Here is a 16388-nt window from a genome sequence, read left to right as displayed (position 1 = left end):
ATTCACATTTGTGTAGCACCTTTATTTCCAATCAGCAAGGGGAAAAATAAAAGTATTAACCAAACAAGCCTATTATAAAACAGGCAAACACAATGTTACAAAAAGTGATTTTTTTTTTCTTCTTAAAAAAATTACAATGATGCATATACTAATTTTGGGCAGTGTTCATCTGTAATGTAAAAATTTCATTACTAAATATAATATGGAAATGTTTGAAATTAACCCAATGTAAGAGATATACACATTCTACCCAATATAGAATTTATTGGAAAAATTTTACTTGTGGTACATATCTAAGAGATAAGGCCATGTGGCAAGCTCTGTGTACCGCAATGCATTTGTGGCCCCCCTTTTGCAGAGACTGTTCCCTGTGCTGCTGGAAGTAACCACCCTTGAAAACTGGGTGGATCTTCACAAGAGGCTTCTGACACAGTATAGAGATCTGCCTTAGGAAAACTCTGGTGTGTGCATATAGAGGGGCTCTTTGGATTGTGTCCATCGTATGAACAATCAGGGTTGTCAATAGTTCTATCTGAATATTTCATCCACTACTTCTACATTTACTTGACACAGTCCAACGAAGCATGCCTACTTAGCTGGATGGAGTTGTTCCTGGTCAAGTGATGAGGCTGTGTGTGCATAGCCCTGGCTAGATTAATTGTGGCTCTTGTTTATCTGACCAGGGTTATCCCTCTGCAGCCCTGGCCGCAGCGCTCACACATAATAAAGTTGGAACAGAGTTTACCATTAACATAAACTGGTGCAAGATTGAGCCATCCTAAAAATTGCATAAAACATAGTCCAGTTGATTCATGGTGGTGCCGGGGGAAACACCTCTTACTTCAGAATAAGCGGGGAAGTCTCTCTTCAGTGGGGCAAGGAACAGACAACAATGTAGTGAAAATTGGGGAACAATGGTAGGGGATATAGTACAAATTTCCATCTGATGATTTCCTGTTTCATTGAACTAAAAGTCTCCATTGCATTCATTCTTACAGGAGAACCGCCCCTCCAAATTTTTCAGAGGGTGGTTTTGTCTTCACGTACGAACAATTTGCTTAAATACTCCGTTCCCTTTTTCTGACTTCCATTAAATGCAGTTTTATGACTTTTTGGATTTTCCTCCAGCGACAGCTCCCATGCAGGCAGATGTATCACAGACTCCTGGAGTACCTTGGACTCCAATTGCACCTGGTCTTCCAGGATCCCCTGGCAACCCAGGTTCCCCAGGAGAGCCATCCCGGCCATCTTTACTAGTCCCTGGAACACCCGGCGGACCTTTTCAGGGGGAAAGAGATCAAGGTTCAGCATGATATTCTGCACTTTCTCCTGGATAAAATTACTGGTTGCAAAAAGTAGTCCTTGCTTAGATGGGTAACTTCTCGAGAACCACATGCACGCCACCCTGAGTTCCATGACAGAAGACAGATTTATTATAAAATAAATAGAAACCTTCCTACATTGCAGTCCATGTGAAAACTTCCTCCCCCAAAGCTGCTGTTTGCATCAGGAGGGAAGCTCTCATGGGCACCAATGGCCACTCCCCACCTCCCATTGCAAATAGCAGCAGAAGGTGGGAATCAGCAAATAGCAGCAGAAGGTGGGAACCATCCTTACATCCTACCATGTTGATCAGAGCCCTCAGCCCCCGGCAGCTGTTTTTAGTGTATTAAAAAGATACATCCAGAAGCAAATCAGTATTCTCTCCTCCAAGGGAAATCAAACCTAGGTTGTGCTTCCCTTGCTAACTTCTCGCTGTTCAGGGAAGTGGGGAGCACACAGGTATATCAGCACCCGGTCAACTTACCTTGAGGTCCTTGATCCCCATCTGGTCCGTCAACACCTTTCCCCACGGCACCTTTGTCTCCCCTCTCGCCATGGTCACCTACAGTGCCGTAACAAAAGTATAAACTCCATCAGTTGAGTAGTGTGGCCACGTTTGTAGAGGCAGTTAATGTGCAGCAAACAGGCCTGCACAAGTCTTAGAGACGCCCTCTGACATATGAACCTGATCGCCCACTGAGATTGTAAGCGGAGGTGCTGCTCTGTCTCCCACCAGTCAGAGAAACAGCAGGAAAGAACATGTGCCAAGGGCAATTTTGGCAGTGGCAAGTAGACTCTGGGCCCTTTCCCTGCAGGACACCTGCCTACCCAGGTAATCCAACGCTTGCTTAAAACGTTTTGCCAGAATTTTGGGTTGGAACATTTAAAAAAAAAATATTCCTCTTTTACTTTGAAATTAAATTACTGCTGATTTCTTTTTTCCATCGTTTCATGTGTGTCTGTATTTTCTTATTTTAATGTGTGTTTCGATTGATACTGATGTACTGTAGGGGTGGGGAACATTTTCTTTCTTTTTCATGTTGACAATTAATCTGTATTGAATTTCAATTTTTTAAAACAAATTAACATCCAATTTAATACATAATTTAGAGGGGAGGGAACATTTTTCAGCTTGCAGGCCAGATCCTTCAATCGTTGAAGTCTGCAGGCCATTTTGACAGCTAGGCAAGGCCACTCCACCTGTCAATCTCCTGACTTTGTCATGAAATCAAACCATATGAACGACACAGGGCTTCGCAAGTATTGGCAGGTAGTTGTGTCTTCACCTGTGCCACAACTGACATCATATATGGTGTCAGCTGTCTGGTGAGTGGGTGTGGCTTGGGGAAGAGAGCTTTATGGACCAACATAAGGACCTGGTTGGGCCAAATGGGCCCATGGGCTAGAAGAGGGTTTCCCAAACTTTGGTCTCCAGTTGTTTTTGGACTACAATTCCCATCATCCCTGACCACTGATCCTGCAAGTGAGGCATGATGGGAGTTGTAGTTCAACAACAGCTGGAGATCCATGTTTGGGAAACACTGGGCTAGACATTTCTCACTACTGATGCACTTGTCTGCTGTTTTATTTATCGGGCAAGTTTTATATGCTGCTTAATCGACAAAAACCTTTAAGCGCTTTTATTATGATAAGCTATGTTGAATGCTGCATTGGTGGCACTGGGCAGAAAAGCAGTCTATAAATAGAAATAAGGGCATTTGTAGTATTGCCTTACTCCCAGAGCTCTACTCTTGCAAACATCTGCAAGCCTGAACATTGCATTTCCACCCATGAACATCCTTCAGTTTATCCACTGGGAGCATATATGGTTGTCTTCATAAATTGGTGGATTCCAGACATCATTTGGGAAGCAGCCAACTTGATACAGGCTGCAAACCTAATTTACTGGGAAGCAAGCCGTACTGAACTCAGCGGTGCTTATTTCCAAACAGACACGCACAAGACCAAGCTTGCGGTCTTTCACTGGGACTCGATGATCTGCTTCCGGTGTCAATCTGACTCACCTCTAGGACCAGGATCTCCTAGGTCTCCTGGTGGTCCTCGGTATCCGGGTGGGCCACGAGCTCCAGGGTGCCCGATAATTCCCGTTGCCCCGGGAGGGCCTGGGGGACCAGCAGGCCCGGGTCGCCCTGTCATCCCAGGAGCGAGGGGCTTCCTCAAGTTAGCAGCTAACTGTGCGATTTGCTCTGGAATTGAAAACAAACAAACAAACAAAAACATGAACTGTATGCTGCCTGGGGCTGATGAGAAGAGGAGGAACCAGTTTGGGGGAGACCGGCCTGCATGAATCTATGTAAATTTTAGGACAAGTCCATGCATTTTTCACTGTTCCCTGGGAAGAGGGATTGTTTGTTAAATCACTCAGGGAATGGCAGCTCTGTGAGGCGAATCGTGGTTGCCTAACAACTCCCAGCACCTGTAACAAAATACTATTCCCAGAAATCCTGAAGCGGGGGGACATTGCTGCTTGAAGTGGTCTCAGATAGCTTTTAATGTATGGTGTGAATGTGAAACATCACTTGGGAAGACAGGCTAATGCCAGTGTACTGGAAGAAGCAATGATCACCAGTGTTGAAGCAATCAGCATCAACTTCATTGGACTGGTCATGTTGTGCGGATGCCTGATGACCGTCTTCCAAAGCAACTACTCTATTCCGAACTTAAAAATGGAAAGCGTAATGCTGGTGGTCAACAAAAGAGGTTCAAAGACTCTCTCAAGGCAAATCTAAAAAAAATGCACCATAAACACAGATAATTGGAAAACACTGGCCTGCTAGGGCTTCAATTGGAGAACAGCCTTTTCCAAAGGTGTCATGGGCTTTGAAGAAGCACGAACTCAGGGTGAAAAGGAGAAATGAATGAAGAGGAAGGCATGGTTGGCAAACCCTCACTATGATCAACTCCAGTCCGGAAACCTATGTCCCTGCTGTGGAAGGACGTGTGGATCCAGAATTGGCCTCTATAGTCACTTACGGACTCATTGTTAAAACCGTATTTATGGAAGACAATCTTACTCGGCTACGAGTGATCACCAAAGAAGAAGGAGAAGGTCTGAGATTCAGTCTCAAACATTTGACTTGAAGGATCTTAGGTGACAGGACCAGAGAAAACTCCCAGCTGAGATCCTGGAAAGCTGCAGTCGGGAGTCAACAACTCTGGGTTAGACGGACTCATTTTTTATCTTCTCACCACCTGCAATTCCATTCACGAAAATCACATTATCTGGTTGCCCAGACACCGACTTACGTACTCACCACGGATCATTCCACCGCAGAGTTCTCTTATGTGTTGTTCACTGGCTTCCTTGCCCTGGAATGACGCAAAGATATTATGAATCATACATTAGAAGCAACAGTTCTTAAAACAGCTACACTTCCTTCTCTCACACATAGGAATGGTACATCTATGGCCTACTGCAACACACACACACACACAGAGAGAGAGCTCCTAAGCTAGAGGGCGTGTTTTTTTCTTCCATTAAGTACTATTTTACATATGTGCACATCAATTTCATTCACTGATTCAGACTCATACAGTGTAATAATCCATGGGTGCTTCCAGACTGCTGCCGTTTTCAGATGGGAATCAATCACAGCTCGGCAATTCAGGAGGTGCCATTATAGATGACAGGGAGCTCTTGTGCAACAAACCCGCTGCTCCAAAAGATCAGAATATTTGCGAGAATGGAAATGGCAACAGGGAAATGGCACTGAAAGTGTGGGGTGGCTCTTGCTTCAATGCAACAACATCTAAGCGAACAAATCGGAAAGAATGCTCAATAAACAGCCGTCATTTTTTCAATCTCCTCCACCTTGCAAACAAATCAGGGCGAATCCTCAATCATCAGGTCCTCTGCAAGTGCCCCAAGATGATCTTTCAATCAGCTGACAATCATGGCTATGAGGAATAGTGAGTAGAGAAAGCAGAGTGGGGAAAACCGGAGAAGGCTAATGAAGGGAAGGGTGTGATTGCAAAAGAGTCGGACAGGCTACTTACTGGAGGACCTGGCTTCCCAGTGATCCCAGGGATCCCTTGTTCGCCTTGCAAACCCAGCTTGCCCGGGTGTCCTGGAATTCCTGGGACTCCCGCTGTTCCGTTGGGACCTTGAACTCCTTTGGGGCCCAGCTCGCCCCTGTTTCCTGCCTTCCGAAGGAGGGAACCGGACAAACAAACATCAATCCTGATATGTTGGTCCCAGGGTCTGAAGGCACATGATGCTGCAACTGGGGCTGGTTCTGTGGGTGGACAGAAGACTACCCGGGAACCCCACACACCCAACCCCATTTTCATTTGAAGGGAAGGAAGATGGGGAACAAATGGGGTCAACAAACAACGATCTCGTCTCCCTGCATCATCTTCTAGCGGTGTTGCTGGAAGGCAAACGGCGGCTTCACTCCCTGGGCAAATCTTTTTTCTCTCTCTCTCTATCCCGCATCCTTGTCCAAAGAGACTCACGGGGTCTAACAAGCAGCAATTAGGAACAAGCAGAATAATTTTACAACAAAACAATGTATGAAACTTACCTCCCCCTTTTGCCCGGGAGGGCCGAAAGGACCCTAAAGAAAGAGCCAGGAGAAGGAGACAATGAATATTCTGAACAAGTGGGATCTGTAACATGGTGTGACAGTCAGCCAAGCCCTTTCCCCAGATTCCTGTATCCTGATCCGCATCTGGTTCCCTAGTTCCTCGTCTCCCTCTAACAGTTAGTCAACATGCCCCATGATCCTAGGTCCTTACTAGGTTGGGTTTTTGTGTGAGTCTTGTTTGTTCTTTATCTCCAAACCTTTGGGCTTCCTTAAGCCCACTTAAGGTGAAATTTTGGCTATATTCAAATAATGGATTGGGTATTAGCAGTGCTTTTTCTCTGGGGGGGATGCAGGGGGATGCGTACCCCTAAACATTTTGTGAATCTAACAGGAGAAGAAACTTTTTTTTCTTCTCTAGCACGGTGAATCGTCAGTTCCATTGCTACCCCCAATGGCAGCCTCACTTCCTGTCACTTCCTGAGTCTCAGACGGAAGCAAGCGTTTAAGGTGTGAAGTGGTAGTTGGAATCTAGTGCGGTGATTGGACTGTTTCGTGGTTGTTGAAAGGACGACATTTGGTGACGGAAACCAACAGCAAGCAGAGGAATCGGGAAGACGTTAGTGCCCACAACCTCATGCCAATGTGGAAGTCACTGTGAGCTGTCAGCTGTGTAATATGAGGTAATGCATGTTCTTTGCACTTTCGTCCATTTACTGTATTTATTTTCCCTGATTTGAACTATAAAATGGCGGTTTTCTTCAGTCAAAATGAAAGTACCCCTAAACACTCCCCCCCCCCAGAAAAAAAGCATTGGCTATGAGTATGTAGTCCTGATGATTTAAATCCCAATATTGGTTCTATACTGTTGCATCCTTCCATTTTCATTTACTTGGCAGAAAAGCCATACTTTTGTCCTCTCCTGTATCTTCTCTGCACCAGTTGACCACTGGAGGACAGTCTTTCCTCTTTTCCGTGGGATAGTTCATGGTAGGCTTTGTTTGTTTTAATGTTTTTGCTGTGATTTTAATTAGTGTTAGCCGCCCTGAGCCCGGTTTTTGGCTGGGAAGGGCGGGGTATAAATAGAAATTTATTATTATTATTATTATTATTATTATTATTATTATTATTATTATTATTATTATTATTATTATGCTACAAAGCTTAAGGTCTGTGGGGATTTAGTTTTGAGGGTAATCCCAACCTGATGGTATTATCCATTTTCTAGAACCGCCGGGCTCATCCTTTTCATTGCATTAGGAGGTTCTACAAATTTACGCCACCTACCAACTCTCCTTTGTCTCCCGGAAGCCCATCTGCTCCAGCAATGCCCTTGAAGAAAAAACAAGAACAGCAATGGGTATTGCCATTACTTTTTAAAATAAAATAAAATAAAATAAAATAAAATAAAATAAAATAAAATAAAATCTCAAACTGTGCTGCTTTTTCTCCCATAAAAAAGGAGATTCCAACTAAACATTTGGGGGGGAAACTTTCTGACAGTAAAAGCTGTTCAACAGTGGAAGTCTCCCTCGGAGGTTTTTAAGCAGAGGTTGGATGGTTATCTGTCATGGATGCTGTAACTGAGATTCCTTCAATGCATGGATCTGGACTAGATGACCCTGGGGCCCTTCCAGCTTTATGATTCTGTGTTCCCAGGCTCCCTTATTGGGGGCTTTATTTATTATTTATTCGTATGCCTTTATAGATCGCTGGACTATTTACTGAACTCGAAAGTGGGGTGCAAAACTGATAAAACACACAATATGAAAACTGTTCAAAACTACCAAAAATCTGTATGGAGGTCCTTGCATCAGTACCAAGGAGGCCTGGATTAGCAGACATTCAGATTCACCCTGGCTCTTACCAGCTGATTAGGGAAATCTATTATTATGTACACATTCCTGTTATCAAAGAAATGACCCAGAAAGTGAAGCTGGGTATTGCTAATAGTTCTCCAAGGGCACTGTGCAGTTGATTAACTAAGATGCAATTTTGCATCAAAGTTAGGGGTTACCGACAGCTTCCTCCTGCCCCACTGCTTCCCCCCCCCCCTGCTCAGACCCATGCTTTCTACGCATGGTGCAAGCAGATGTGTGAACGAGCCCTTATCCATTGCATGAAGGGACCTCTTCCTTCAGTGCAACTGGTCAAAAGTCTTGCATGATGTTATGCAAACACACCATTCCGGGGATCTTGAATGTGCCTATACTCTGTTCAACCAAAAGGTGGTGCCAGTTGCTCAGGTATGAGAGATCACATAGCACCTATACCGAGAATGATCAATGCCAGGAAGAAGCAAAGATCATCAGTGTCAAAGCAATGATTCTGCAACATAAACTTCGTTAGGCTGGTCATGTTGTTCAGATGCCTGATTATTGTCTTCCAAAGCAACCACTCTATTCTGAACTTAAACATGGAAAGCGTAATGCTAGTGGTCAACAAAAGAGGTTTAAAGGCTTTCTCAAGGCAAATCTTTAAAAATGCAGTATAAACACCGACAACTGGGAAACACTGGCCTGTGAACACTCCAGTTGGAGAACAGCCTGTAGTAAAAGTGTCATGGACTTTGAAATAAAATTAAAAATTGTCCAGTAGCACCTTAGAGACCAAATAAGTTTGTTCTGGGGTATAAGCTTCCGTGTGCATGCACACTTCTTCAGATACAAGAAAGCGTCAGACCAACACGGCTACCTACCTGAATCTAGAATCATGGACTTTGAAGACGCTTGAACTCAGGACGAAAGGGAGAAACGTGCTAAGAGGAAGGCACGCTTGGCAAATCCACACCGTGATCAACTCCTGCCCGGAAACCTATGTCCCCACTGTGGAAGGATGTGTGGGCCCAGAATTGGCCTCCACAGTCACTTACGGACTCGCTGTTAAAACCGTGTTTATGGAAGACAATCTTATTTGGCTACGAGTGATCACCAAAGAAGAAGAAGAGCAACCTCTTGCTTTCTGACAGCGGGGAACATTTTTAAATATCTTAACCAGACCTTAAGTTTGAGTGGGGATGGGAAGGGGAAGGGGAAGGGGAAGGGGAAGAGGAAGGGGAAGGGAAGGGAAGGGACAAAGAAGATGCAGATATAGGCACAGATAATTGAAATTATAGCTTACCTGGTTACCTTTCGGTCCGGAAACTCCACCAGGGCCCTGGGAACAAGAAGAAAGTTAGCAGAACAATGAAGCAGTTTTATGGATAAAGACATAAGACGACCCCTGCAGGCTGAAGTCCTGCTTCACAGCAGCTAACCGGGCGCCCCAACAGGAAGCCTGCACAGGTTGCTTCATAGGTTATAGAAAGAGATTATTCAGACTCAGGCTTGCACCTATCCTGTGCCATGCACAATGGAAGCAGGTCTTTTTCATTTTATTTTCCTACCCCCTTGTGCACGCTTGCAGAAGCATAGTCAGGAGGAAGGGCAAAACGTGGCACCTTCCAGCAGGGAACGTGTGCCATGTGCCCAAATGGATTAAAAAAAACCCCAAGTGATTAATCAGTTTTAAATGCCTTAACTGGGTGACAGCATCAGTGTTCCTTAGGGCTGTCTGTGCCCCTCCCCTGTTCCAGGCCCTGACTAATAATAATAATAATAATAATAAGAATAATAATAATAATTTATTTATATGCCACCCATCTGACTGGGTTGCCCCTGTCACTCCGGGCAGCTTGCAACAAATTAAAAACAATAAGCACACTTAAACATCAAACACTGAAAACTTCCCTACACAGAGGGGTCTGCCTTCAGATGTCTTCTAAAAGTCAGATAGTTGAGATCTGCTGGGAGGGCGTTCCACAGGGTGGGTGCCACCACTGAAAAGGCCCTCTGCCTTGCTCCCTGCAACCTCCCTTCTTGCAGGGAGGGAACCACCAGAAGGCCCCTTGGAGCTGGACCTCAAAGTCCAGGCTGAACGATGGGGGTGGAGATGCTCCTTCAGGTATACAGGTCCAAATTGAATCAATTGGGGAGGGAGGGGGCAGCCCAAGTGCTTAATTAGGGTTTTAAAGCCCCTTTAAATGTGCATATGGGAGGTGCCTTCCGGACCGGACTGCAGAGAGCAGGAACTGAGTCCTCCACCACCTGTGAGGTGCCTGACTTGCTGCCAAGAAAGAGGTTCACCTGCAGCAAGGAGGTGGGTTTTGCTGCACATCACTCTGCAGGCAGAAGGTCCACAGAGAAACCCCACACGATGCCGGCAGGTCTTGCAGTGTCATCGTTTGAAAGAAGCATTCCCTGTCCTTTCTTATGGGATGCTTCGTCTGGAACTTTGGAACTCCCTGCCTCTTGAGACCAAGCCTTCGCTGCAAATACCTGGGGATAAGTATAATTGAATCTAATAGGATTTAGGTCTACGCACATGCTGATGTGTTAATATGGCAACCCTACGTAGCAAAAACAGCACTGTCGTTTTGCGTGAGGTTAAGTAGGCCGCATTTGTCAATTTCTCCACTTTCTTTCTTACCCTTTCACCAGACGCGCCACGGATTCCGGTGGGACCAGGAAGGCCAGGCTCCCCACTTGACCCCTTACGACCCTAAAAAAATAACAATAAGCGACAAAGGCATTTTACCACAAAGAAACAGAAGCAGGTCACTGGTTGAAGTTGCTATGCTAGTTTCCCAGCAAGCGTTTTTTACCCAGAGGGTGAGGGGCGAGGACGTCAGTGTGGTGCAAACGCACTGATGGAGCTAAGCCAGTGCTGGATTATTAAGGGTGCTGGGAACTATAGCACTGTAAGAGGCAAACTATAGTTCCCAGGATTCTCTGGGGAAAGCCACGTGCAATGGGACTTTCCTTTCCTTCCTCTCCCACATGCCCCCTAAATCTGCTCTGGAGGGACTTCCGGCGAGGACGCCATGCTGAGTGGTCGTGGGTCGTTTCGGTAGCGAGACGACCCAGGCCAGCCTGGGGGTAGGAGCCCCGCTACCGCACAGCGGGGCTCTGATAAGCCGCGGGAAGAGTGTCCCGCGGCTTGGGCTCTCCAGCGAGCCCGCTATAGCGCTGGGCTCTTCTCCCGATCCCCTTGTAAAAGGGGAAAGGGAGTGAAGGGTACCCAGCGCTGGGCTGTGGAGGCAATGCCCCAACCGGGCGGCGATGCGGCGGCCGCCGCCTGCATGAGCGCGTCGTTCTTCTGAAAACTGAAAAGAAAAAGAAAAAAACCCGGCTGCTGTAAGTACGGACTATTTGGATTACAATTTAACAATTGGCAACCGGGAGGGATGTTAAAAGGAAGCCCGTCCCTCTCCTTTGTTGACAGAGAAGATAACTAAGTTTCCAGTAGCTGCAGCTGAACCGTTGGATACAATGTTGTTTTGAAGTTTCTTGACAGATGAGATGGATTGAATCCCTGTTAGGGGATTGAAGGTATTGGAAATATCCCTTTTTTGGAGTTTTGGACTGTTCTTTTCACTCTGCCTCAGGGAAAAATGGCGCTGGGAAACTAGCAGTTAAAGATGGAAAAGTACTGAAATTTGATACCCTTTGTCCTCTTCAACCATGCTCGCTTTCGCTTTCAAACTGGTTTTAGATCCGGGCATTACCCATGAACAAAGGATAACCCTTTTAAAATTAGAATTGTTGAATCAGAAATTGGATTTGATAAGACTGAATTTCGAAGAATTGTTTTATGGATCAGGAAAAAATTGTGAGATTTTGGAGAACTTTGCCAAACTGGAAGTAAACTTTGTCAGGGAACTGGAGGGAATATTGGAGAAATATTACAAAGCGACTTCGCAACTCCAAGGAGCTGAAAAACCCTGCTGGAGTGAGAGACACAGGGTTTGTGCCCTAAAACCCTGGGGGTGTGAGAGACACAGGGTTGGAAGATTTATACCCTGTCTCTTGAGTGAGAGTCCAGAGATGAAGGTGAGAAGATTTTTGAAGATACAAGTTGAAGATAATCTGAACTTTGAAATGGTGTTGCTGGAAGATGAGAGTTGGCGTTCCCCGAAGCTCCCTGCGAGGAAGTCTATGGACTGTGTTTTGATTTTTGACATTAAAGAAAAAGAACTAAACAAGGATGGTGGAGGGAGATGGAGAGATGTCTGGTGGGTGAGCCTGAGATGGCCAAGGAAAATGGTTAGAAGAGGGATAGGGTGAAAATGTTTGAATTATAATTAGGACGGCTCTATGGTACCCTGAGGATAGCGTGTTAAGATTTTAGGATTTTGAACTAGTGAAGAGATATGTGATTGATTATCAGCAGCAGTTTAAGTAAGATATGATTTAAGATTTGATTTAAGAAGTATTATGTTGTATTATAAGATGTTAAGTTTTTATGATTTTGAACTAAAGAAGAGATATTTGAATGATTATCAGCAGAAGTTTAGGTAAATAAAATTTTAGAATTGACTTAAGAAGCAATATGTTGTACTATAAGGTTAATCAAAGGTAAAGAAGTTTATTTGGCTATTTTAATGATAATGGATAATGATAATGAATTTTAAATTTAAAGATGGATGTTATCAAAGTATATTAGTATTGGAAGCAAAGGAGAGAAAACGGGGGAAGTCACCCCAAGAAGATTTGAAACAAGAAACTTTTTTTTGTAACAAGTAAAGGGATGTTGGTGTTCCGATTTAGATGTATTTATGTTTAGGTTTGTTTGTAATTGTTGTATGTTGTATTTGTGTTCTGTATTGTCTCTGTGTTTTTGTTTTTGTGGAAAACCAATAAAATCTTTATTAAAAAAAAAATCTGCTCTGGAGGATTGGGGGGGGGGGGAACCCAAAGCAGGTTTGGGGGCCATGGAGGGAAAGGAGAGAAGTCTCATTGTGCAAGTAGACCTCATTCCACTCATGCATGCCCCACATTGAATTCCACCCATGGTGTGCTGGAGAGTCATTCTCCGTGTCTGCAGTCATGGGATTGTTGTCTATCACATGACGGTATGTGTTTTGATTCCACAGAGTGGGAAGTGATGAAGACAGGATGTTTGAGTTATTGTGTTCTGTGAAGTGGGACTATTGTCCTTTGTTCTTTCTCTTTGCTATCTGATGCTAGAGAGAGAAAAAGCCATGTTGCAGTGCTCCGTGTGTGTTTATATGTAAAAAAAGTAGATTAGCCAAAATGCTGAGTTGTTGAGTTCTGTTACGCAACTGCACAAACTATGCGGATCCGTAAGTGTGCTGATGTTTCATGGCATCAGTCGCTGTGATGTTCGGGCTGAAGAAAGCTTTTGAAGCTCCCAAATGATCACCCAGGAGGGAGGGGAAATGCCAGTCGGGCATGTGTCTCTGCCAGGGTCCTACTCGTGTGTAGGAAATCCTAACATGGTGCGTATGCAGCCTAAGTCTGTGGGGGCCCTTAATGGGGCAGAGCACTGACAGCTACCCCATTGTACTGATCCGTAACTCCAGCCACACTTGGAAGGGACCCAAGATTAAAAGGCATTTGCCAGGGTTGAGGAGGAGGAGAGGAAATGTTCTGTTGGGTTGCATGTGGCCTTGAGTGAAGCCAAAGGGTTGTAACCAACCAACTCCTACTCAGTGTAGACCCACTGAAAGCAATGGACCTAAGTCAGTCATACTTACAGCATTACTCTGAGAAATAAGTCTACTCTGAGCAGGACTAGCATAGAATATCCCTCCCCCCCAAAAAACTGTTCTCATAAGATAGCTTCCCCAGTTGTGCCCCACTTATCTCTTGAAGTCCACGATGCAGAGAAGGTTCCTCAGCTGTGTGGTAAGTTGTTGCTGTTGCTTAATGGACTCACCTGAAACCCTCTTACACCTGGTGCTCCCATGGGGCCTTGCAAACCAATCGGCCCCTGAAAAGGAAAGAAATAGTATTAGTAGCAGCATAACCACTTTGTGAAGCTCAGGGTGAGCAGAAATCTCCAAAGAGGGCTCTCCCACCCAGCTTGAAGATAAAATACCCTAGGAAGGGAGAAAAGGACAGGCCTTGAAGTTGCCCAGGCAAAGTCCTCACTTGGTCATGGTCTTCCCTACAACAGTGCTCTGTCTTGAGATTCCTCCAGACAACCTTTTTATCGAGCAATCATTCTGTTTTGCACACACAAAGCATACACGGAGGTTAGACTATTATGGAGCATTTATATTGTGAACAGTCCTGAGATCTGCGGATGAAGGGCAGTTTACAAATTTGATTTATTTATGGCGACAACGGATAAAGAGCACACCCAAAGGGTTTTAAATAGACTAAAGCTTTGGAAGAAGAAAATCAATGAAATCTGCACCAACAATGTTTATAATATGGATTATTTATATGGTTTCGTAAAGTGAAATTTGATTTTTTAATGGGAAATATAGTCAATAAAAGGAAGGGCAGGGATTGAAATATGCACAGCCGATGGAAAATGATGATCTTAAGTAATAAATTGGCAAGTAGATAAAAATATGTTTTATAATGCAACAAGAGCGGGAAAAGAAGGGGGACAGTTGTAAGAAAAGGTGGGAGGTCAACTTTTAAATATGTATTAAATTTAAATTAATTTGGTGTGAATTTGTTAATTTTTTTGAAAAGCAATAAAAAATAATCGGCAAATTTAGTTTTTTTTAAATGTTCTGATTTGTTTCTGGAGAGTTTACATGACGACAAAGCCACCATCCTGAATTTATCCTGATTTACTTGCGTGGTGGTTACAAACTTTCCTATCAGCCATTCACTCATATCACACTTTTCAGGGTATTTCCTATCCACAAAAAGTTTGTCTTTCTTTCTTTCTTTCTTTCTTTCTTTCTTTCTTTCTTTCTTTCTTTTTAAAAAAAGTGGATTTGTTGCACCAGGGCGAAAGAATGCTTCAATCCATTGTGCAAACCTAAAGCGATGTGCTTGAATTCCGTGCTGCCGAACGCTGTCAGGCCTGAGGCAACTTTGGAAGAGTTTGAGGAGCAACATGGAAGAACAATACATTGAATCTGAGCATCCTTTCCGTCCTGGGTAGGAAACTATCCCAGCACACTTTGAGACTTTCACTATCTTCAGATGGGATTCCAACCCAAACCAGCAGGTTGTGTAACTGTAGTCAGCAGGGAGCTTTTGCACAAGAAACTTGCTTCCCCAATAGATCAGAATTCTTGCAGTAAGGAAAGTGATGAAAAAACACCTTTTGGATGACAATGTGGCAGCATCTACAAGTTGGAATAAATGCTCAGTAAAGAGCCAACATTGTTTAATTTGCCTTGCAAGTATATCAGGGTGAGTTCTCAATAAACAGGTTGTCTGCAAGGGTAGAACATGCTTCTCTTGCAACCATCACCACATAGAGTTTTCCTGTTATTTTCTCGCAGCTCTCCAATTACCCTTTTATTCCTTATAATTATGAGTAAGGAGTATGTGGTTTTCCAGCTTATTTCCTTCCCCTTGGAAATGCCTTATTCTGATGACTGGCCCAAGGCACTTGCAAGAAAGCAGCTAAGATACCCTGTCTGTGCGTTTTTGATCAAATAAAAGAGAAGAAAGGGATTTTAAACACACAAACAACCTTTTTGAACTGTTGCCTTCGGGCAGAAGATACAGGATAATGAAAACTCGAACCACACGCCTTCTGAATAGTTTCTATCCAAGAGCTTTGATTGCACTTAATAATGATCTCAGGGTCAGTAGTAAGTAATAGTAAGCAGTGAGTAGTAGGGAATGAGACAGGATCTTAGGTTATGCTATGCTTTTAATAGGTTATGTTATACTCTGGATTATGTTATGTTTTAATAGATTATGTTTTAATAAGGATGAGAGTGTTGGAGATATGTGCAAATGTGTATGGTAAATCCGGTCTTTGGGTGTTTGATTTTCGTTGTTGTGTATACTGTGTATATACGGACAATGACAATAAATAAATCTCTCATCTCTCTAAAACATACTGCCTGCCTGCTGCAAGTCAATTGCTAGAGCTCATTAGATGCAAAATGAAAACAAATATTTACCTTGAGCTGAAGACTCCGAATTAAAGTGGCTTCTTAATGCCGTGATATTTTAAGAGGAAAGCAATTGACAGGCAGATGTTGAAAAGTTCACCATCCATTATCCTTTTAACTTTTAACTTAATTTGGGTAAGCACTGGGTAGGAACTGCAGTCACAGAGAGCACGGGAGAGGTGTATTCTGGGACGAAAGGAGATGGTGGACTCCACCTCTCTGGAAGTTTAGCATGTGACTAAGATGGGCAATAATGCTTTTAAACAGGATTACTGGTTACTTACAGAAGATCCCCTTGGACCAGGGTCACCTCTCTCCCCGGCGATCCCACGATCTCCCTGAGAAAAATAACAGAAGGTCATATGTGGTACATTTGCAAACAACCCAGTCCCACTATTCAAAGCCATTGTTCTGCATCAGGGTGGGCGAGAGCCACATTGAGATCTATCTGCTGGTGGATCTCAGGGAGGTTGGCAATAGATCCACAAGGGTTCTGAGCTCAAATGGTTGCAAAATTTTGCAGTGTGATGGCGTGTGTCCTGCTCAGGGTTCCAAGGAAACCGGAATTCTCTAGTCCACTCCTAATTCTCCTGTCCACACATGGTTTTCTGTCTTCTGTACCCCACCCCAGAAACCGTGAG

General features: G+C 44.1%; 1 protein-coding gene across 1 annotated transcript in view; it reads right to left on the bottom strand.

Moving 5' to 3' along the window:
• Position 1: 1 nt before the first annotated feature.
• The window catches only part of COL9A3 (collagen type IX alpha 3 chain), a 48170-nt gene continuing 31783 nt past the window's right edge, over positions 2-16388 (bottom strand). The window contains exons 20-30 of the mRNA XM_033153991.1: positions 16032-16085; positions 13587-13640; positions 10335-10406; positions 8988-9023; positions 7155-7199; positions 5868-5900; positions 5341-5487; positions 4599-4653; positions 3348-3530; positions 1808-1885; positions 2-1278 (exon numbers count right to left, since the gene is read on the bottom strand). Of these exons, the coding sequence (XP_033009882.1) occupies positions 1103-1278; positions 1808-1885; positions 3348-3530; positions 4599-4653; positions 5341-5487; positions 5868-5900; positions 7155-7199; positions 8988-9023; positions 10335-10406; positions 13587-13640; positions 16032-16085 (933 nt within the window). The 3' untranslated portion in view covers positions 2-1102. The remainder of the gene's footprint in view (positions 1279-1807; positions 1886-3347; positions 3531-4598; positions 4654-5340; positions 5488-5867; positions 5901-7154; positions 7200-8987; positions 9024-10334; positions 10407-13586; positions 13641-16031; positions 16086-16388) is intronic.

This window comes from Lacerta agilis, chromosome 6, assembly GCF_009819535.1.
Source record: "Lacerta agilis isolate rLacAgi1 chromosome 6, rLacAgi1.pri, whole genome shotgun sequence".
NCBI lineage: Eukaryota > Metazoa > Chordata > Lepidosauria > Squamata > Lacertidae > Lacerta > Lacerta agilis.
Note: the sequence above shows the minus strand (reverse complement) of the source record. Positions and strands in the feature narration are given on the sequence as shown.